Genomic DNA, 24,233 nt, shown 5'->3' with positions numbered 1-24,233 from the left:
CTAACCTATGTCAGACCAGTCATGGAAATATAAGTCTGACCTGACTGATCAGGTTACGATAATCACTAAGACTGAACTGGATTTTACCAGCCTTTAATGTTCTTACACTACACGGTTTTTCTCTCTGTTGAAATCAGTTTCATGTGTTTCAGTTTCTCCTTGTTGAAACACTTCTCTTGTCTCTTTTCTAAGATTCCATTTTCTCATTGTCTTTTCTGTGGAGAGTACTTTTGATAGCATGTGCCCTATCTGGAACCTTCACTTCTGCACTGAAAATTTTATCCAAAGGAGGGCTGTGAGAGGCATTTTTAGGAAATCAAATCTGTCAGGACACCCATGGAAATCTGAGTTCATAAGGTGCACCAATCATGCTATGATGATTACTAAGACCTGAATGAATTTTTGTCAGCCTTGACTGTCCTGTCACTACAGAATGCAAAGTTACCACAATTACTGATGTGGAAGAAAATTATGATGCCAGTATTTTTTAGGTCATGCTGAATATCATATCACTGGAACCAAAAGAATGACATGCTCTTTCCCAACAGATATGGAATTGTGGGGAGTGCTACAGCAGCTTCCACATTCAGTGTATCCAGAAGTGGGCCAAGGATAGTATCTTCCAGATGTCTGAAGTCCAGGTTGACAGTGCCCTTGACCCAAGGGCTGTTCAGTCCATGTCCAACCTTTCCTGGTGCTGGTGAGTTAATGCCATTAAATATCATGTCAGGAAACTATCACTCATTTTGAATATGAAAATTAGACTAGAATGTCAATAGGTTATGAGGATTTTGAAAGTCAAGAAGCATTCCCTGAAACATATTGCCAGGCTGCTGAACTATTTAACAGCAATTCTGTTCTTATTCCTTGTCTGCAGTCCTAAGTGCCGTAGCCAGTACAGCCAAAGAGCCATCCCTACCAGGTATCTTTGTTTCTGTGGCAAAGCAACTGATCCAAAGTTTGACCCTTGGTTGCCTCCACATTCCTGTGGAGAGATTTGTGGCAGGAAGCTGAAGCCTTTGTGTGGTCACTCATGTCTCCTCCTCTGCCATCCTGGTGAGTTGCTCATAGGCATCATTCTCATTTCTGTTAAGAAAATGGAATAGTTCCTGGGGAGGGATTTAGGACACAAAGGAATGGACAGTGACTGCCTGGATTGGTGAGCTGCCTTTGATGAAAGGCTCACCTATGAGCATGTAAATATGGAACCTGACTTTCAAAGATAGTGATGGTGATGATGATGATGTATGAAGCAGCACTCTTATGTTTTATAAGCAAGGCTACTTACGTATGTGAAAAAAATGGACAATCACATGTATGCACAGCCTTCACCATGAATATGTATAGCATATTCAAATTTCTTTGCTGTTTTTCTTCGAATATTGTTCGATTTAATCTAGTGTTTCATCATTGTCATCATCAGCTGCAACTTCCTTATTTTTATTTTTTATTTATTTATTTTTTATTTATTTATTATTATTATTATTTTTTTTTTTTTTTTTTTTTTTTTTTTTTTTTTTTTTTTTTTTAGGGAAGCTGGCCATGGACAACAAAAATATGAATAAAAAAAGGCCCAGTTAAATGCCAGTTCCCAGAGCAGTGTTACATGTAAGAGTCCACTGCAGGACAAAGGGTTTCCCTTATGATTAGGGAAAATTCATTTGGATACTCTCATGCTGTCTTAGGGCTTCTTGGTAAGGGGCTTACAGTGAGAAGGGAGACTATCCCAACCTGTGTCATCAGGGAGCCATAGACTTGAAGGAAATTATAGCTTTGCCACATATTCCAGGTCCCTGCCCTCCCTGCCCAAAGAATGTGAGTAATTCCTGCCATTGTGGCCAGCAGCCCCCCAAGACAAGACGATGCTCAACTAAGACCTGGTCATGTGGCCAGCCATGTGGGCACACATTAAGTTGTGGTCAGCATTCCTGTCAGGAGCCGTGCCACCCTGAAGACTGTTCACCGTGCCCAAGGAAAAGCATGCAGCCGTGCTCCTGTGGTGCCAGTACTCAGCTCCGGGAATGTGCTCAGCCAGTCTGGCACTGTGATAAGGTACGCTCTGTTCTGTTACGTTAGTTAACACGTCAAAGGAAGGATATTTAAAAGACTGTTTTGGTTTCATCATCTGACAAATATACCAATCACCTCCAGTAAAGTAACTGATGCCTATATAGAGAATTTCATGCATATGGAAAGGAAAGTCTTAAGACTCATATATATATATATATATATATATATATATATATATATATATATATATATATATATATATATATATATATATATATATATATATATGTATATTTCAAGATTTGTATCACTGATATCAATACTATGTTTAGGTGTGCAACAAGCAACACAGCTGTGGTCACCATTATTGCCAGCAAGTTTGTCACAAGGGAAAGTGTGGTCCTTGTCCAAGCAGTGGATTGCGAACATGTCCATGTGGCAAAACTTCCCACACACTCCCCTGTACCCAAGAAATTCCCAGCTGTGGAGATACATGTGGAAAAGAATTAGCCTGTGGAGTCCACCTGTGTGCTGAACGTTGCCATAAAGGAGCCTGCCCTACGGTATTCTGATCTCACATATCTTGTCTATGGAGAGGTCGTAATTATAGACTCATTTATCACACTTAGTGAAGTACACCTCATAATTATCTTTAGTGTTTGGTAAGAATGATATGTGTATCACCAGAGATTGCATACTGGTGTAACCTCCTTTTGAACCATTTCCAAATTCTTGGTTAACAAATATGTTTGTGAATAATCTATTGCTCTCTCTGTTAGACCAAACAAGAAGGGAATGCAAGAACAGGAATAAGTGGAGACTTCTTTTGTCATATCCTGGAGGAGTTTTTAAGAAGGCATCAGATATTGATAGTGTATAGATATAGAAAAATTAAGAATAACATTGAGGATGCCATGTATGTTCAATAAAATCCTTAAGGCATTAACAATCAAGATGCATTGCATATTTATTTGTGTCAAAGAAGCTGTAGGATTATGTTAGTTTTTTATGTAACCGTTCTTCCTTTGATCTGCAGTGTCTACAGTTCCGGGTAAAGCAGTGCCATTGTGGGGCTCGGGAAAAAGAGACTGCCTGCAGCAAAGAATTGGTGTGTGAGCTCAAGTGTAAAAATTTGAGGGACTGTGGCCGCCACACCTGCAGCAGGAAGGTAACCCTCCCTCTATTTGTTTCTCTTAGTCTCAACAACTATTATGTGTACATTATTGAATTCCTGTAGGAGCTTTCTTCTCTCATGGAGAAATAGTACTTATGCAAGGAGTTCGAAGAGTTCTGTTTAGCTCATGAAAAACCAGGCAATATGTGCTTTAAGCTGTGGAGCAACTTAAAGGACCTTCGTCCAGCAGCTGGGGGGTTCTAATTTTTAGATGCATCCAAGAGCCCGCCTACACATGCCATGCCAAGTGTTGCACTGCTGTGATAGTGGCAGCGACTGACATGTTGCTATAAATGACTGTGTTTTTAATATGTGAAGCTTTATCTGCATTCTGATCACACTCGTGTTCATGAGAGCTTTTTCTATTTAATGTAATAATATATTTCAGCATTCAGTGATAAACTGATGAAAACAGCGAGCATAAGTAAAACATGTTACAAACTTTTTTTTTAATATCTTCACAGTTCAACTCGTCATAATACCATTTTCTTTTTGTTTTGTCAAGTTTTTACTATACATCTTGATTCTATGGTCACTGCTGAGACTGATGGTGTCAACCAAAACTGGCTATCTTGTATATGAAGTGAGTTATAACATATAATTCATGCATTTTGTTCACTCGATAAGTCAAAATATGCAAAATATGGCAAAACAGTGGATCTGACAGAGAAATGTCATAAAATAAGGAAGATGCACCATCAAAAGTTGGTTACTGGGAGGTGTTTCCATGACTGAAATCACAATTTAAATATGTGATGGACACCAAAAGGCATTCCTGGCCATATCATTGTTGTACCCTCCAGGGGCCAGGCAGAGCGGCGGGTTGTAGAGATGTGCAGTAACAAAATTACAGCCCCCTCGCTCCTCCCAGGGAATTATGCTGAAAAATTACTGATTCCATTGTCAGAATTTTTATTTTGAGTTTGAGTGACATTTTGCACTTGTGGAGAAGAACATGTGCAAAAAAGTCACTAAGGATTGATTTTGACAATAAGTTTTTCTGAGAGCATGATCCATACTCGTGTTCATAAAGAGCATGCTTATAATGATCCAGCTTTAAGATTAGTAATACCCTTTATAATCCATAAGTCCATATACAAAACTAAATGAAAATTAGTGTGTAACAGATAAGTACTTAAAAGTCATGTGGAAAATCCAAGAAGTGTGCCAGCAGAAGATGAATTAATTGAACTCATGTCTTCATTTTCACAATTGTGCAAGAACTGGTTATGCAAGATATTTTACATGAAATTATTTTATTAAAAATATTTTTGACTTTAAGAATTAGATATTTATTTCATTTTGGTTTCCTTTGATTTCTATATGTTAGAATATAAATGTGTCTATGGATGTAAAGAGAGGTTAAAAAATGTACTATGTATTCTCCTTCCAATGTTGATTTGTGAATCAGAGATCTGAGTGAGAATTTTGACACAACAATTAAGAATATGTACTCTGGAAACAGTTTATTTGAGAGGGACATGTGGAGTGACAAGATGGGAGGAGGAGGAGGAGAGCAATGAAAGAGTGTGTGAGAGGTGTGGTAGAATTTCCTGTGCAAATGGTGGAGTGGTGGATGAAAAACATTGAGATGGTATGATCATATTGAGAAAATGAAGAATAGAGAGTGTGTAAATAATGTTTATGTGAGCAAAGTTGAAGTTGTTCAAAGAGGAGGAAGACCCCTTGAAAGGTGGTAGGATAGGTAAAGGGATAGAGTAAAGGAGTAGTGTACATATGTGAAAGAAGTATTAGTAGAGGCCAAGTGCTTAAACAAGCAAGAAGGGAATGTCTGGACATGGGGAGGTAGAAGTGAGAGATACATAGATAGTGTTTTATTTTTATTTATTTATTTATTTTTTCAAGAAAAAATAAGTTTATATAAATGTTTTTCATTTGAGTGTCTATGTGACTGCTTTTGCTGTACCTTAAACTCATTATAAAAGAAAGGAAATTAAACTTGATGAGTGTAGGAGACATGAACAAAATATGGATTATGAGGAGATCAGGGAGGTGGGATGATCAGATGTAACACTGTTTCATTGGGTAAGAACAGTGCTGTGTTGGGGATTGTCCACGGTGCGAGCAGCAGTGTGGTCGAACGCTGGGCTGCCGCACTCACCGCTGTGGAAGCCGTTGTCATCAGGGGCCATGTTATCCATGCTCCATTACCCACACACTGACCTGCAGGTGTGGCAAGACCTCCATCACTGTCCCATGTGGCATTCACAAGACAGCTCGTCCTCCCAGGTGCTCCCAGCCCTGCAGGTGTGTGGCTTTGGGTCAGAATGTGGCTTCTTTTTACTAGTTGTGGAATTTTGTGTTTGGAATAAGTGTATTTTATCCTGTCTTCACACCTGTTAACTTATAGTGTAAACTAAGATTAAGTACCTAGATATTCATTGCATGCACTACATCTGCCTCTAGTGTTCTTTATGAAGATGAATTATTTTTAGTAGGATTTCTCTCCTTTTTCAGTAGTATAGACAAGCTTTTCTGTGTTAGCCTTTTGTCATTTGGTTTGTCTGTTTACTTCCCTAGGGTTTATGTCTACATTGTGTTTCATGGTCTTAATGTTGTCTTTTGACTTACGTAAATACCGACTCAGACCTCTGACAAAATGTTAATATAGATTTAAAACAGACAGGAATAAAAATCACCAGTTGTATGTTTTTGTGTCCTTGTGTGTGTGGATGTGTGCAATTCTTTATGATTTGAGTTTACATGCTGGACTCAAGATCTTCAGATTAATCCTTCCAGTGAGAGCTGAGAGTGCATATGTGTGATTGTGTGTGTGATGAAGAAGGGTCTGAGGCTGTGGTGTATTACAGGCGGCCTCCAGATTGTCACCACCCAGAACGGAAGAAGCACAAGTGTCACCAAGGGGCGTGTCCTCCATGTTCTATGGTGTGTGGCCTTGAGCTGTCCTGTGGGCACAAGTGTCCACACTCATGCCACCATGCAGTTCCTGTCAAGGTTGTGTCGTGTTTAGTATAATCCCCCCCTCTCTCTCTCTCTCTCTCTCTCTCTCTCTCTCTCTCTCTCTCTCTCTCTCTCTCTCTCTCTCTCTCTCTCTCTCTCTCTCTCTCTCTCTCTCTCTGCTATTTTTTCAGTGTAATGCTTTCATTCTTTATAAATTATATATTTTGATCAGGTATTAGTGACATACTTTAAGTATAACATGTTGTATCATCCACTGATATGATGTCAGAAAATAATATGATGGTTGTTGAATTAACCAAGAAATTAATATTATATGTTCAGTTCTGATCATCTCTCAAAGATTTGCACTATCCAAGGTCTTATAAATGCAGATGTTTGTAGGTTAGTTTATCAATGTCATTGGTTTTACAGGTGGTGGACAATAAGAAGCGTGCTGGTCCTTGGGAGCCCATTGTTGCCCCTCACATTGAGATCCAGAAGCAGCCGTGTCCTCCATGCCAGGTGAGCTTTATTTTCTCTCAATAGAAAAATATAGTAGTTTTCCTGGCATCCAAGCATTTTCAGATATATTGTGCATTCAGTGTGATGTGAGAGTGTAAATGTAAATGTATCTCATCATTTTGCCAGGTGCCTGTGCCCACAACATGCTTTGGCCACCATGAGACTCCAGACTGGCCTTGCAGTGATCTACGTCCTTATTCCTGTGGGAGAAAATGCGGTCGGGAGTTGGCCTGCACTAATCACACCTGCCAGCGTGAATGTCACACTGTAGAGGGTGCCCCAGATTCTGTAAAAGCTGGCACCAGTTGTGCCCCTTGTGAGGCACTCTGTTCCAAGGTTAGTGGGCATTACTGTTTTTTTATAAGAAACTATGTAGGGCATCTTATCAGGGGCTGTTATTGCAAAGTGGCTTGCTTGGAGCACAGAGATCCCATACTTTAATTATGTGTGAATGATGGTAATGTTTTAAAATGATTCCATTCGTCACTTTAGGTCTCTGATGAATGACATAAATTGTATAGATGACTGTATAAGTGTTATTGTAGGGATGAGAGTTAAAAATGGATAGAAGTTCAGGAAACTGTTACTTTTATTGGGATTTAAAGAACTCTTAGATGCATAGTGCAACTATGTCTGTGAGGAGTGTAATGCTGTATGCTAATGAAACCTTAGCTGTGAAAGAGATTCGTGTTAACAGATTGAGGTTGACAGAGATGAGATTGATTACATGAATATATATATATATATATATATATATATATATATATATATATATATATATATATATATATATATATATATATATATATATATATATATATATATATATATATATATATATATATATATATATATATATTAATTACTGTACACACAACAGGCCTAGAATCAAACCTGAGGGAGAGAATGGGAGTGTATTAAGCTAGTGATGAGAAATTAGATTGTAGTTATTTGGATTTTTTGAGTGGATAGCAATGATTGACTTTTTTTTTTTTTTTTTTTTTTTTTTTCCTCATGAAGTTGGTAGAGTTGTTGGAAATGGTTCAGAGAAAATTTGGAATGAAGGGATCTATGAGGACTTAAGATGTCAGAGCCTATGCATGGAGGCTAATAGAGATTGCACAGTGTAACATGCTGTCATTTGGTGAACCAAGCCTGATTATATTTAAATCAAGTGATTTAGATCAATTTAAATCAGAGTAAAAAAAAATCACGATTCATATAAAAATGAATATATTTTACATAATAAAAATTATTTAAATGTTATATTGAGAGTAAAAATCATGATTTAAATGAAAATCAAATATTCTGTATTAAAAATTGTTTAAGTGTTATATTGAGAGTAAAAAAAATCATGCTTTAAACCAAAATTAAATATACTGTATTAAAAATTATTGAAGTGTTATATGGAAAGTAAAATATCATGATATAAATCAACATTAAATATACTGTTATATTGAGAGTAAAAAATCTTAAGTTAAATCAATTAATATACTGCATTAAAAATCATGTAAATGTTATATTGAGAGTAAAAAAAAATCATGATTTAAATCAAAATTGAATATAGTGGGGTATGTGACACCGAACTTGATTCATTCCAAAGAAGCTTTTTTTTTTTTTTTTTTTTATGGACACTGGCTGATGGCAACAAAAAGCCAATACAAAAAAAAAAGCCCATTGAGATGCCGGTCCCCAAACAGGGTCCGAAGAGTTAGTAAAAAATTAAAAGATAAATGTCTTGAAACCTCCCTCTTGAAGGAATTCAAGTCATAGGAAGGTGGAAATACAGAAGCAGGCAGGGAGTTCCAGAGTTTACCAGAGAAAGAGATTAATGATTGAGAATACTGGTTAACTCTTGTATTAGAGAGGTGGACAGAATAGGGGTGAAAGAAAGAAGAAAGTCTTGTGCAGTGAGGCTGCCGGAGGAGGGGAGACATGCAGTTAGCAAGATCAGAAGAGCAGTTAGCATGAAAATAGCAGTAGAAGATAGCTAGAGATGCAACATTGCAGTGATGAGAAAGAAGCTAAAGACAGTCAGTCAGAAGAGAGAGGAGTTGATGGGACAAAAAGCTTTTAATTACACCCTTTCTAAAAGAGCAGTATGAGTGGAATCCCTCCAGACATGTGAAGCATACTCCATACTTGGACAGATAAGGAACTTGTACAGAGTTAGCAGCTTGGGGGAGGGGGTGAGAAAACCTATTGGAGATATCTCAGAATGCCTAACTTCATAGAAGCTGTTTTAGCTAGAGATAAGATGTGAAGTTTCCAGTTTGGATTATAAGAAAATGACAGACCAAGGATGTTCAGTGTAGAAGAGAGGGACAGTTAAGTGTCATTGAAGAAGAGGGAATAGTTGTCTGGAAGGTTGTGTCGGGTTGATAGACAGAGGAATTTTTGTCTATCTATTTTTGAGGCATTGAACAATACCAAGTTTGTTCTGCCCCAATCAGAAATTTTACAGAAATCAGAAGCCAGGCTTTCTGTGGCTTCCCTGTATGAATTGTTTACTTCCTGAAGGGTTGTACATCTATGAAAAGACTTGGAGATAGATATGATAGCATTGGTGTCATCTGGTTGAAATAAAGGAGGGAAAGAAGAAGAAGCAAAGTTATTGGAGATATTTTTGGCTAGATGCCAGAAGTCACGAGGGGAGTTAGATCTTGAAAGATTTTGACACTTTCTGTCTGATGGGGTCCCTCCTATTGTTCTCCGAAACTGTGCCTCCGTGCTTGCACCTTGCCTAGTCAAACTCTTTCAGCTCTGTCTGTCAACATCTACCTTTCCTTCTTGCTGGAAGTTTGCCTACATTCAACCTGTTCCTAAAAAGGGTGACCGCTCTAATCCCTCAAACTACCGTCCTATTGCTTTAATTTCCTGCTTATCTAAAGTTTTTTAATCTATCCTCAACAGGAAGATTCTTAAACATCTATCACTTCACAACCTTCTATCTGATCGCCAGTATGGGTTCCGTCAAGGCCGCTCTACTGGTGATCTTCTGGCTTTCCTTACTGAGTCTTGGTCATCCTCTTTTAGAGATTTTGGTGAAACTTTTGCTGTTGCCTTGGACATATCAAAAGCCTTTGATAGAGTCTGGCACAAAGCTTTGATTTCCAAACTACCCTCCTACGGTTTCTATCCTTCTCTCTGTAACTTCATCTCAAGTTTCCTTTCTGACCGTTCTATTGCTGCTGTGGTAGACGGTCACTGTTCTTCTCCTAAATCTATTAACAGTGGTGTTCCTCAGGATTCTGTCCTGTCACCCACTCTCTTCTTATTATTCATTAATGATCTTCTAAACCAAACTTCTTGTCCTATCCACTCCTACGCTGATGATACCACCCTGCATTTTTCCACTTCTTTTCATAGACGTCCAACCCTTCAGGAGGTAAACATATCACGCAGGGAAGCCACAGAACGCCTGACTTCTGATCTTTCTAAAATTTCTGATTGGGGCAGAGCAAACTTGGTATTGTTCAATGCCTCAAAAACTCAATTCCTCCATCTATCAAATCGACACAACCTTCCAGACAACTATCCCCTCTTCTTCAATGACACTCAACTGTCCCCCTCTTCTACACTGAACATCCTCAGTCTGTCCTTTACTTATAATCTGAACTGGAAACTTCACATCTCATCTCTAGCTAAAACAGCTTCTATGAAGTTAGGTGTTCTGAGACATCTCCTCCAGTTTTTCTCACCCACCCAGCTGCTAACTCTGTACAAGGGCCTTATCCGTCCATGTATGGAGTATGCTTCACATGTCCGGTGGGTTCCACTCATACTGCTCTTCTAGACAGGGTGGAATCAAAAGCTTTTCGTCTCATCAACTCCTCTCCTCTAACTGACTGTCTTCAGCCTCTCTCTCACTGCCCCAATGTTGCATATCTAGCTGTCTTCTACCGCTATTTTCATGCTAACTGCTCTTCTGATCTTGCTAACTGCATGCCTCCCCTCCTTCTGCGGCCTCGCTGCACAAGACTTTCTTCTTTCTCTCACCCCTATTCTGTCCACCTCTCTAATGCAAGAGTTAACCAGTATTCTCAATCATTCATCCCTTTCTCTGGTAAACTCTGGAACTCCCTGCCTGCTTCTGTATTTCCACCTTCCTATGACTTGAATTCCTTCAAGAGGGAGGTTTCAAGACACTTATTCATCAATTTTTGACCACTGCTTTGACCCTTTTATGGGACTGGCATTTCAGTGGGCATATTTTTTTTTTGGATTTTTGTTGCCCTTGGCCAGTGTCCTTCCTACATAAAAAAAAAAAAAAATGTAAACAAAATGAAGGTCACTTCTACACCACAGAAACAACTTTTTTTTTCTTTTTTTTTTTTGCAAGACAACAATGTATAACAGGACATACTTACTGGTAATTCACATCAAATAACACCAGTCAGGAAGAAATTAAATGATGATGCTTACATTGCCTGTACCATAACAAACTTGTGGTCAGTTACTCAGCAAACCTGGTGAGACTCGCAAAATTCACTGCATTCCTTAATATGATGCTATTATTCCTTGAGGTAAGACACACCTTCATACAGCTTAAATTGCGCTATCTTTTAACATGATTACCTTGCGTACAAGTTCAACAAAACTTGAAGCTAATGAGAAACTTTTTTCTTTTTTTTTAATAGCTTACTACTTAACAAAACAAAAGATTTTTTAAGTGAAGAGAGCATCACAAGGTAGGGCGGCTTGTAGTGATGGCCTGCACAATACTCATGCAATGCAGTTTATGCAATAGTGTTTAAAATTTCCATATTCCATTACCCCAACATAATAGGAGTCACAGAAACAACATGCATACACAATTGCGTATAAGTTACAAATGATAAAATTTGCCAAGGAAAAATATTGGGATCTAATAAGGATCTGAATACATATGAGAATGCTTCAAATGTCAGGTTAAACTCTTAACTTCATATTCAGAGCTTAAACCCGCTTATTTATTTATTTATTTATTTATGTATTTATTTATTTATTTATTTTCATTTTTTTTTCTCTCTTCAATGCCTGCCTAAACTGAGGTGCATCTTATAAGCTGTCAAATATGGTATATATATATATATATATATATATATATATATATATATATATATATATATATATATATATATATATATATATATATATATATATATATATATATATATATATATACACACACACACACACACACACACACACACACACACACACACACACACACACACAAGGAAAAGGAAGAACATGTGAAGCAGTTGCACAGGAAGAGTATCAAGCTTACTGATCCTATACTGGTCCAGTAAATAGTCAGGCACCAGTGAATCATTGCCATCTCTTACAAGAAAAATATTCAAATGCACAAAAAAAAAAAAGAAAGTAAAGTCTTTTGTTGATAATAACAATAAATGTAATCATGAAGTTTAATGAGCTTATTTTTTTCTTTAATGTAAAGTAAGTTAGTTACTTTAATGTAACAGATCTAAGTAAACTATTAGTCCTACTTATGATTTTTATTTGAAAACTCATGTTGGGTAATGTAAGAGGTCTAGTCAAAAAGTATCCAACCTTTGGCCAAAAAACAAGTACTATTAAAATCTCACTATTTTTTTTTAGTCTCCTTCATAGTATTTGCATTTGAAGTCTACACACTTCTGCCAGTGTTCCTGCCACTGCTGGAAACATTTCTGAAAATCTTTTTTTGGCATGCTGTAGAGATGTGCCATTGAATTTTGCTTAATGTCCTCTGTTGACTGAAATCTTCTCCCTTTGAGTGAATTTTTTGAACTTTGGGAATAGCCTCGTCACATGGAGCTAAGTTTAGGGAGTAGGAAGCCTGATGAACAAGTGGTGTGTTATGCTTCACAAAGAATGCTTGGAGAACATGGGCAGAATGAGTGGGTGTGTTGTCATGGTGGAGTTGCCAGTTCTTTGCTTCCCACAACTTAGGTCATTTTCATTGCACAACTTCATGAAGGTGGCAAAGAACCCCCAGATAATATTCTTTGTTAATCATCTGACCTTGTGGTGCATATTCATGGTGCACAATACCTCTTTAGTCAAAAAAACAGGTCATCATCAGTTTAATATTGCTCCTCACCTGTCTTGCTTTCCTTGGTCTTGGCAAGGATGGATGCTTCTAGTGGGATGATTGCAATTTTGTTTCAGGGTCATAGCTGTACAACCATGTCTCATTGCCAGTGATAGTGTTCATGAAGTTTTGATCTTGGCTAGCACACTCCAGCATAACATGGGAGATTTCCTTTCTGTTTTCTTTCTGTTGGTCAGACAGCAACTTTGGTACGAATTTGGCCGACACTCTCCTCATGAACAAATCTTCTGTTATAATTGACTGAACTGACCCGTGGTTGATTCCAACTTTGTCAACCATCTCTTCAGTAGTCACACGACAGTCTTCATAGACTTTTCCTTGAACCTCTGCAATCATTTCATTGTTTCTGCTAGTCATTGGTCTACCACAACGTGTCCACTGAGGTGCAGCCATTTTTTAATTGGTTGTACCACTCCTTTTTTTGTGTTTTTCTCATAACATCATCTTCAGAGGCCTTCTGAATCTTCTCAATAGTCTGGGCTTGCATATCACCAAGTTTTTGGCAGAATTTGATACAGTATCTTTGCTTAATGCGCTTGCTCATCTTGACTCGAAAGAAAAATCCCACAGCACACTCTTCACGTCTGCACTCAACATGTCACTGTGCATGAATGGTGCCACCTACAGACACAAAAATTTTTGTGTGTGTTCAGTAAGGACACAGCCACCTAATACCTGTGCAGATTTTGCCCATGCATTATTACTTTATGCTAACAAATTCAAGATCAGATACTTTTTGATTATTCCTCGTATATTAAATTATGATTTTATTTAACTTACAAGAAAATAGCCTCATAAGACTGAAACAAATAATCAGTGCAAACAGAGAAGGATTAATGCAAAAAAATTATTTAAATAAAGAAATTGATTTAAATAAAAACAATCTGATTCAAATCAAATAAATTTACTTTTTATTTTTTTTGAAAATCATGATTTTTTCCAATCCTTCAAAGCCAATACATAAATATATTATGGAGCCTTTGAAAATTATAATGGTAATGTAAAAGTTTTATATATGAAGTTTCTTATGTGATATATGCATGACTTTTGAAATATCATAGTTTTCCTGTTGCTCCTTTATGAAATTATTGTATTTAAAGTGTTCAGTATTTTCATTCTTTACCAATTTCTTGGATGTGTCAGGTAATTCTTATCCCTGCAGTTAAATATTTGTCACTGAGATATCAATCTCAAAGCAGCATGGAAAATAAAAATTAGTAACAAAGACTCATCCTTGTATAATTCAACTTTTTAGCCACGACCTGAAGGTTGCACTCATGAGTGTGGGAAGCCATGCCATCCAGGGAAGTGTTCTGCCTGCAAGCAATTGGTGAAAACTAAGTGCCATTGTACTCTAACTTTCCTATACCTGGCCTGCCACTCCTTCACTAGTGGCACCTCAGAACAGAAAGAAGCAATGCAGAGCTGCAAGAACCAATGCAACAAACTGGTTAGTCTCCATTTTGTTTTATATATTTTCATATTGAATGACATGCAAAACATTTAGCTTTTGGGAATATAGTTTCTGCAGTGGATGATAGAGAGATATAAGGAAAGTAGAAACAATTCAGAGGAGAAAGGTGATCAGCGAATTAATCATTCCTTTGACATTCATACCATTTCCTTCATCACTTAATTTAATTCACATTGTTTACTATTCACACATCATGCACTGCAACAATGCATGATACAGGATATTCTGGATTATTGTTTGGTATGGGATGTGTCTCTAAGACTTGATGTATTTCAAGGAGAATAAATACAGGAGTGAGATGAAAGTCTCAGTCCTCTCTCTCCCCACTCTGTAATGAGGAGCACAAACTAACCAAAATAAGTACAGCTAATGCAAGAATAAAGATCTGGATGTTGTGTAGAAGAAAATCATTCAGACTTTAAGAACAGAAGATAATTTAAGGACTTTCACATGTGTAGCAAAACAATAACTCAGTAATAAAATTATGCTTTGCTAAATAGTCACTATGAAGAAGAGATGTATGAGAAAGTTATCTTAGAAGGATCATGTGCTTGACATACAACAAAGAGGTCTAAGGCTGAACTCACATTATTATATTAAATATTAATGTATCTATGCCTGTAAGATAAAAAAAAATTCTGACAATTAAAAGACGACAAAATAGTGAATCGGAAATCTGTCCTTTCATTGAAAATCAGAGTCAGATTCTATCATATCTTGATTTACATTTTACTTCTAAACTTAATAATGTCAGGGTTTCATACTAACATTATTTATTTATTTATAAGGTAGGTTTGTTTATTTACATAAGTTTTCATAGTGATGCATTTTGTTAGTGATATTAAATTGATCCTTATCTGTTTCCATCTGTTGGCTTCTCAACTGATATTTTGGAAAATAGGTCTTCAGAAAGCTTTGCATTGCAGGTATCATGTGGGCACCGGTGCAGCAAAGAGTGTCACAGCGGACCGTGCAGCGAGGCACAGGACTGCCACAAGCGGGTGACCATTCGCTGTGCTTGCAAGAGGTTGCGTAAGGAATATCCATGCCCCTTGGTGACAAGTGGGAAAGTAAAACTGGAATGTGATGGAATTTGTGCCATCAAGTTGGAAGAAAAGAGAAAGGTTAGTACTGATACTTTATAATTGTCTTTTATTTAATATTATTGTGAAGTTTCTTCTATTTCCCAGCATAGCCCATGATCGCTTTCACTGAATAGGTACTGGACATAGGCTAAGAAGTTATCCCTTACTTCCCTAGCAGAAGAGAAAACCTAGCAAACTTTTTTTTTTTCTTTTCAATATTGCCTATCAAACTGGAAAAGAAGAGCAAGTGGTGCTATAGCATTCCATTGATTCCTTAATTTATGTACATAATGGTTTCAGTTAAGTGAAGATGATCACTATTATTATTCTGAAATGAGCAGGATATTTTTGCACAAAAATTACCATGATATATATATATATATATATATATATATATATATATATATATATATATATATATATATATATATATATATATATATATATATATATATATATATATGGTTTCAGTTAAGTGAAGATGATCACTATTATTATTCTGAGATGAGCAGGATATGATATATATATATATATATATATATATATATATATATATATATATATATATATATATATATATATATATATATATATATATATAGCTTGTGTTTAAAAAGGTGTAATACTTTATGTTGTTACACTTGCTGTATTCAGTATATTTTAATACTACTGAAATGAGGATTCTGGAAGTTCCTTCTAAATTATTCATTTACTCCAGGCACAGGAGGAAGAAGAGAGAAAGAAATTAGAAGAGGAGCAGGCTAGGCAACGGAAGGAAGTGGAAGAGTTTGAGAGGAAATTGGAAGGGAGAAAACACCGGCGGCGAAACAGGCACCAGATGGAGCCAGAAGTGGAGCCCAGTTTGTGGCAGAAGCAGAGCCGACTACTGCTTGGGGCAGCCATTGTGGTGGCCTTGGCTGGCTTCACCTTCTACCTGCTCACATCTGATGACTAAGACACCATTGAAGAAAGCAGTGTTGTACACAGTAGGCTGCTATGCACTAAGAATAAATGGGAGTGGTGGCAGGACAGCTGCTCAAACCTCAGATAAGGACAGTAAAGTATATACTGTGATATTTTGATAAGGGGATAATTATTAGAGGTTACTGCAGGTTAATGGTCAGTCTAGATTTATTTGAAATTATTTATGTTTGCTGCACTAGATCCTTCTTTCTTGTCTTGTGGGAAAGCAAACTCTTGTGGGGAATAGTTCCTAGCCCTCCACTTTTCCTCCTATTTATTGAAAAATCATCTCAGCTTCAAGTCTTTGGCTTGAATATGAGGTTCACTACCCAAGCAGTACACAGAAATAGGCCCTACTAAGTAGTGATGAATAATAATAGTACTACTTTTTTATGTTAAAAGGCAGCAAGATGTGTGAATGTAACCATTTGTACTTATGCATTTCATCTATTTCTTCTGAATATTTTTTTTTTCTTTGGATTTGATTAATTTACCCTTTTCTTTAATGTTATCTTATGTATCAGAATGAGAAGTCTACCCATGATTTCATAGTCATCTGCTCCACATTAAAATAGAGAATGTTTGATGACACCAATTACCATGAATATATTGGTAGTTAAGGTTTCATCATCATTATCCTCATTTTGAAAGACAAGTTCATTGCTTACTTGGGTCAGCTTTTGTTACTGGATGACAGCTTCCCTTTTATGCTCATTTATGTGATGCTTAATTTCTTGGCCCTTCCTTAGAATTTTGGTTTGGTTTTGATCTGCTGTCTTCTTATTCTGTACTTTCTACCTCAAAATATAACAACTGAACAATCTTCTTTTGTTGAATATCTTTTTCTCTATCTCCAGTTCTTGTTCCCTATGGGAGCATGCCTCAAGGAAGTGGTCATGACAGAGGAGCCTTCATCTCTCCCTATTAAACACTCCCTTCTCACTATTCAAGCACTCTGCCTGTTTACACCTCTCACTCATGTACTTCCTTATGTTATTCATCCATATCTTCCAGTTCACTCAAACTTTCTTTACAAAACTCTCCACTCTTCATCATCTCAATGTGGATAAATCATGTCACTGTATTTCCCTTTGCCCACTCAATTCTTTATTCTGTTTGCACAGGTGTTTGTACCACCTCTTATGTTTTCATTGGTCTCTTCTTACCATCTTGCCACTGGACATGCCTCTCAAATAACTTGCACAGGTGTTTGTACCACCTCTTATGTTTTTATTGGTCTCTTCTTACCATCTTGCCACTGGACATGCCTCTCAAATAACTCAGGATGCACTTTTGACTGCCGAGCTCTCTTTTATGTCCAAGTCTTTGATCCATATGTGAATATTGGCAGAATACTCTTTCTTAAATCTCTCTATATCCATTGTGCTGAATAGAGTAGATAAATGCATCAGGCATCAATTGGTATATGTCCCTCTTCATAAGCCAGTCTTATTGTTTATTTATTCATTTACATGTAAATTGTTTAGATTGTGTCCCTCACCAAGCTCAGTGCAGGGAGTAGAGTGAATTTTTAGCATAGAAAAATCTTGCTTCTTTGATTAGTGCTTTTCATTTTCTCTGAAATTTAGAAATTTCTAGCCTTTTCGAAGCAGAAAGTGAGTTTATTCTTTTTATACAAACTTGCAGTGAAAGAATCAACTAGAGAGGTGCCCATAGTTCAAACCGAGTTGCTAAAGAGTGCAATACAAATTATCCATTCTGGAAATTTGTAATGTCTAGTTACTCACCTTCACACTCTGTTTTCTTGCTGTGGCTGTCCATAGCACAAGACCAGGGCCTTCATGGGTCCCTATCCTGAGGGTAATAAATTGCATTGCCCAGACACTGTTCAGCAGTGTACCCAACATCAGATGATATCCCTAATTAATATGTTTCCTTATCTTTGAATAATTCCACATCTTGGTGCAATTAGCAGCATATTTCTTTCCAAACAGATCTGGCCAAAATTTGACTCTTATTTATGTAGGATCATTCCATAACAGTGGGTTGTGTTCAGTGAGACACTGGATAATCTGTATTGTTTCTGATTTCTAATTTCTCCAGAAGTTTTCAAGTTTAGTGACATCTGGGTCAAGAGTATGATGAGCTATAGACATGCATAGATGCAACAGACTGTTGTGTAATGTAAAAACTTATAAGTTAGAAAAAATCCAAAGGGTCTAGGTTGCAAACAGTGGAAATGTGAATCTGAGTTTGTGTTGTGTGAATAGAGTGGGTGAGAGAAGATTAATGAAAGTGTGCATATAAAGAAGGGTTGGTATGTCTAAGAAAGGATAACAAAGGAGTTGTGGAGTTCAGATGATTGAAACATACAGTAGTGTAGTAACTAAGATTCTTATCACAAAGAGTACACTGCCAATCTGCCCATCTCTAATCAAATTACTATGGCTAACTAGAATGAAATCATGTTTACAGCAGCAAGGATTATCATTTTTATATAAATGTCATTACAAAACCAACTCTTCATACTAGTTCTACCTCAGACTACTTTGTTCCTCATATTTTGTTTGTTGCTGGATAAACCATGATGGGTCTGGGCCATGTCAGTTATTGAGGAGACGGCATCACTGGTAGTGTTGGTCCATACCATCACCTCCATCTTTTGCCAATATATTGTGAAAATTTAAATTGTGACACCATTCTTTTCTATCAGGATACAGATTTGGATTTTTTTCTTCAAGATAATATTTGGGTATTAAAGCAATGCCAGTGCTAATCACATAACTCAGTTTTTTTATTAATGAGTTAACTTCATTCGAAATCATATTAATGTTATAGAAAATATCTACATTATATGAAGTTCAGCACACTTATGAGTTCTCAAGGATAACTTACCAGTCCAGAGCCATTCCCTGTCTTCAGAAAAATATTTATATCATATCTACAGTAAAACCATCTGCACCATAAAACATCCCAACTGTTACATTACAGAAAAAAGTATTAACATATAAAGATGCTTTCATTACTTATTATTTTTTACATATTCTTTCACTTCTCAGCAAACATGATCAATATACTGAACACACAGTGATTGGTGAGCTTGTCCTTAGTCTGGCATTTCATCCTCTCTCCCAAATACAGTAGAGAAGTTTTGTTATAAATGCATACTGTTGTATAATACATTTAATAAATAAAATACAAATACTATGTTGTAGGTAATTTTCCTAACTTTTGGGCTGCTGAAGCTGCATTTTCATTACTAAGCATTTGAAGTTCCTGGAATCTCTCTGAGATGCGCTGTGTTACCTGTTGAAGAAAGTACAACTCAATGCTTATATTGTAACATATGAACAAAAAAGATAAGCTGGCTAAGGGCTATATACCACACAGGAATTCTGTCTTAAAATGTTCCCTCACTCCCTCACTATTACCATCCCAATCTTTTGTGATTATATGAATGCAAGGTTAGTTATTAATTATGGTCATGTCCTGAATAGATTACAATTTATACTTTCAGCACTAACTGCTGATATAAAATGAGCTTTGTAATGAAGTTATACTGGCACTGTATGTTTTGTACCCACAAGCTTCTTTATTCTGGTACAGACAGGGAGTTTTATCTAACCTAAGAGAGGGTCTTTAAAACTAACACATAGTTCAATATTTTCTGAATTTAGCCAAACTTAAAACACTCAGAAATTATTATCAGATAGTCACCATACATGTGTTTAACTGTAGCACTGAAGTCATGACCCAACATGTAGCTGATTTCTTTGCACACTTCTTCAAATGCTGTTTTTAATTAAGAAAAGCTAAGAATCTGCATGTCTGGGAGTTATGTACACTATTTAATGTCATTGTGTCCAAAACAAGATCAAGCCAAGTGCTGCCATATTGAAAGTCTGGTTTTCTTTAAGAGATATAATAACTGCAATATATATGACCTTATAAGTAAGGATTAGGAAAAAAAAATCAAATACATGTTCTGCTCCTCTATGTGAGATGATTTTAGTGGAAGCATTCAATTATTATGAGAAATTATTTAAGATTTTGTGTGATATTACTATTTTAATGCATCTGTATGAATGGTGAAATATTCGAATAAAGATAATGTGATTTTCATTTCTTGAAAGTACTACTTTTTTGTCAAAAAAAATAACATCATTGTATAAATTATCCTGAGATATTAATAACATTAATACACCTGGCAGAAGCAGAAGAAAAGAGGTTGTAACCTGACCTTGGTGTATTTCTCAACACAGTTCTGTGTACAGTTCTCCTCGTTAGCTCTGACGCTGCGAGAGGTGAAGTCCCACACACAGGCATTGAAGCAGTTCTCACTCAGCTTGTTGTATTGTACCAGAAAGTCGCGGAACTGTTTCACCTGCATCTCAGCCTGAATCTGTTCACTCATCCCTGCAGCATCAAAGGTAGCCATGGTGCTGGTATCTGGAAGAGAAGAAAACTTGTGATGGATGGAAGGAAGTGGAGAAGATAGAAAATAGACATGAAGGGAGATTGAGGCACAGGAGGTGACAGGTGGAGGATAACATGGGAGGAAAGGAGTGTAGGTAGAAGCAGGAGGGAAAGTACATCATCCTTAGTAGCATTGTGGATAGATTGAAAAATTGATCAAGAATAACCATGAAGAGGGAATGGTAAGAATCAAACCCATGGACATGTTACCAATCAGATCAAGGTTCACATTCTTTAACATTTTCAGTACCTAATATCAATATTTTTTTTTTATTGAGAAATTCAAAGGTCTTTTTCATGTGCTGCACATCATCATTGACAAAAACACGTACGAGAACCTAACTAATCACATGTGTCCCTTCATAACAATCCTTAGTAGAGAAAAGGCCTTAAGAAATGAGCCCAATGCGAGCACTGAGCTCACACTGGATTTTGGCTGGCCTAGACTATCAACCTCTACAAAGATTAACGTTTTCATAAGAAGAATGGGAGTAGACAAATGGAAACAACATTCTCACTCCAGGTTTACGAGGAAGCCGAGTGAAGGTCCGAGCGAAACGTGAGGTAAGCAAAAGAGGGCCTGGGAAAAATTGACATTTAAAGAATAAAAAATACGGGATGGAAAACAATGAAGGAAAAAGAAAATACTCACTATGAAAGAGGGAAAGAAGAAACGGGTTGAAACCAACGAGAGAGAGAGAGAGAGAGAGAGAGAGAGAGAGAGAGAGAGAGAGAGAGAGAGAGAGAGAGAGAGAGAGATTGGATAAATACTTAACGGAAAAGCAATAAGAAAAGATGAGAATGCGAGGAGTCAAGGCCTACATTACCTATATTTATGTAATACTCTCCACTCACCAGTCACGCTTCTCAGTTACCTCTCAATGTTTACTTGCAGCCGACAACAACCACCACGGCGCAGGGAGAGGACAGACTCACATGCAGGACTGTCATATATTACTCTTATTTTTTAACTTACAAATAAAAGTCATGTTTGATCATGAAAATTCATCCGTTTTATAATTTTCTTTCTACTGTGGCAAGAATATAGGAATTTCTATTAGACTCTCTCTCTCTCTCTCTCTCTCTCTCTCTCTCTCTCTCTCTCTCTCTCTCTCTCTCATTAACGGCAAGTTTCTCCAAAGGCGCACTGTCGTGTGCCACGTATTCTAAGGGCAATGTATAAGCTCTCTCTCTCTGAGCTGCACCTTCCCAGTAATGTGTGTAGAATTAAAGAAATTACATGTCGCACTGTAAGCCGCATGCTTAGTACTGGTTCTCCGGCTCTTAAACAGTCGCTCGTCTTATTGTCTGGTAACCCCAGGAGCTCTGCTAATGTGTACCTGAGGAAGATAATGACTGTTCTGATATGTACTGGTGTCGTAGATGCTGTCTTGGGTCTGGCTCAGTGGTCCAGCCCCGCTGGCGCCCTAGTCGTGTCAGTATGGACATTGTCAAGCTGCCTGTCAAAACGTTCTTATTTCCCCCCCATGTGTTACAAGATTTGTTTATGTCAAAATTGTCTGAATACCCTCAAGTGCATTCTATCCATGTTTTTTTTTTTTTTTTTTTTTTTTTTGTGTGTGTGTGTGTGTGATGGGTCTGTTGATGGCAGCAAATCGGGCTGTGGTTTGTTCATTCATGACTATGTGTCCCCCAGTCAGTACACAGATACTGAGGTGTCACGACGGCTCCCCGCACGCCTGTTTTCCACCAGGGCTGAGCTGTACGGCATACTCGAGGTTTTGCACATTGTAGCCTCCTCGCTTAAGGATGTCTACCTCTGTTGACAGTCAGAGGCTGCCTTACGTGGCCTTCTGCCACCTGCAGCTACAGACTGTGATATTGTGCACAAGTGCCTTGGGGTCATTCGCACTAATGAAGAGACTGGTGCCAGGGTCCACTTTACATGGGTGCCTTCACATGTAGGCATCCTTTTTAATGAAAGGGCCGACCATTTGGCCCACCTTGCCCTTCAGGATGAAACAGTGGACTTAGTATTGAGTACACTCTCCACTATGTAAACCGTAGCATTAAGGACTATGTAAATAGTAACATTACTTATGATGTAGCACAGTGGTCATGATGGCAGTCCTAGCTGCCTCCATTATGTACAAGTCTCCCAGAGTAGTGATCACACCCATGGGAGATACGGTACATCTCTGGATAGTGTGGCGATGCGCCTTAGGCTAGTCTATAAGTATTACAGGGAGGTTAGTAACTCTCCTGCAGTGTGCAGTGCCTGGAGGACACACACTGCACCACTATGTTAGGGATTGTCCCTGTATTGACAAGTTTCGGCCCCCAGGTATTTCTGACCTGCAGCAGCTTATCTGCTGGCTAATAAACACCAGTGCTCTTAGGGCTATTCTGCAAGAATACCAGAACTTTGCTCACAGTTGGTGATGCAGTGTGTGTGTGTGTGTGTGTGTGTGTGTGTGTGTACATACCTTCATGGGCCCCCTACTGGTTATACATCAATCCGTCATTAGTGTGTGGGTGTGTGGGTATACCACTACCACCTCTCCTCATTACTCAGATCTCCATTTGGCTATGAACAGATGTCTCCCCTTATATACTCGTACAGTGTCTATGTGCTTGTGTACACGTATCCCCTTTTGTATATACAGGTCTAATATATGTAAGTGCATGTGTATGTGTATATGTATGTATGTCTATGTGTGTATGTATGTATGTATGTGTATGTGTACGTATGTATGTATGTAAATAAATGTATGTGTGTATATATGTATGTATGTATATGTGTAAATATGAATATGTATGTATATGTATATGTGTGTGTATATGTATATGTATGTATGTGTACCTTTGTATAAGTATGTATGTGTATGTATATGTGTATGTGCAATTTTGTAATGTGATGTACATATGATCTCTGTATGTTTGCCTCTTGTTCAGGGGGAGGCTTTGTATTTTTTACTACAACAATAAAGTCTCTCTCTTTCTCTCTTCTTGTATTCGGTGTTAGAAAATATATACTTATATGTTTGTTGATTTATTTATGAGAGAGAGAGAGAGAGAGAGAGAGAGAGAGAGAGAGAGAGAGAAGGGAGGGGGGAATGCGGAGAAGGGGGGGAAAGTGGGAAAATTTTTCTCATGCGGAAAATTAGAAAAATATCAGGTCTGAACCCAATACTGTTATTATTCATTACAATATTCGATATCTGTTTACTAAATCCCTCTTTACAGACACAGGAGGGAACCTGTACTGGAATAGATAAATAATCTGTCATATATCCGAAAATTCTTTAGGAGCCGAATCTTACCGCGCTGACACGTCGTCGTCTGCTGGCGGCATAACATCTTTTGATTAATATTTTTCCCTCAAAATATGATAATTCAAAGGGTTTTATATCTATTCAACTGAAGATGAAGCACATTAAAATTAATTTGATCATCCCTATCTCATTCAATGAAATTATACTGTATTATTTAAAAAAATATATATACATATATATAATTAGGTTATGAAAATTAGTTGAATTGATTTTTATATAAATGTAAACAGCTTCAAATGAAGTTAATATG

The 24,233-nt window shown here is 37.2% G+C and overlaps 2 protein-coding genes across 6 annotated transcripts in view; one reads left to right on the top strand and one right to left on the bottom strand.

Moving 5' to 3' along the window:
* Positions 1–19,418, top strand: part of LOC135099719 (NF-X1-type zinc finger protein NFXL1-like) — a 22,671-nt gene extending 3,253 nt beyond the window's left edge. The window contains exons 5-16 of the mRNA XM_064002183.1: positions 549–700; positions 878–1,056; positions 1,790–2,052; positions 2,343–2,573; positions 3,047–3,178; positions 5,241–5,452; positions 6,016–6,160; positions 6,539–6,628; positions 6,755–6,964; positions 13,984–14,178; positions 15,129–15,326; positions 16,006–19,418. Of these exons, the coding sequence (XP_063858253.1) occupies positions 549–700; positions 878–1,056; positions 1,790–2,052; positions 2,343–2,573; positions 3,047–3,178; positions 5,241–5,452; positions 6,016–6,160; positions 6,539–6,628; positions 6,755–6,964; positions 13,984–14,178; positions 15,129–15,326; positions 16,006–16,242 (2,244 nt within the window). The 3' untranslated portion in view covers positions 16,243–19,418. The remainder of the gene's footprint in view (positions 1–548; positions 701–877; positions 1,057–1,789; positions 2,053–2,342; positions 2,574–3,046; positions 3,179–5,240; positions 5,453–6,015; positions 6,161–6,538; positions 6,629–6,754; positions 6,965–13,983; positions 14,179–15,128; positions 15,327–16,005) is intronic.
* On the bottom strand, positions 18,989–24,023 carry LOC135099721 (mitochondrial import inner membrane translocase subunit Tim9-like). Of its 5 annotated transcripts, none has more exons than XM_064002185.1 (3): positions 23,972–24,023; positions 20,452–20,660; positions 18,989–19,517 (listed from the first exon to the last, which is right to left on the bottom strand). In XM_064002185.1, the coding sequence occupies exons 1-3, from the start codon at positions 24,006–24,008 to the stop codon at positions 19,416–19,418; spliced, it is 348 nt and encodes a 115-aa protein (XP_063858255.1). In that variant the 5' UTR covers positions 24,009–24,023; the 3' UTR covers positions 18,989–19,415. The 5 variants fall into 5 exon arrangements, with proteins under 5 accessions (XP_063858255.1, XP_063858258.1, XP_063858256.1 ...); XM_064002188.1 differs by lacking the exon at positions 23,972–24,023 and adding an exon at positions 23,135–23,266; XM_064002186.1 differs by lacking the exon at positions 23,972–24,023 and adding an exon at positions 21,543–21,671.
* Positions 24,024–24,233: the final 210 nt, after the last annotated feature.

Source organism: Scylla paramamosain, chromosome 4 (genome assembly GCF_035594125.1).
Source record: "Scylla paramamosain isolate STU-SP2022 chromosome 4, ASM3559412v1, whole genome shotgun sequence".
Lineage (NCBI taxonomy): Eukaryota > Metazoa > Arthropoda > Malacostraca > Decapoda > Portunidae > Scylla > Scylla paramamosain.
The sequence above is the reverse complement of the archived record's forward strand: the minus strand, read 5'-3'. Positions and strand labels throughout refer to the sequence as shown.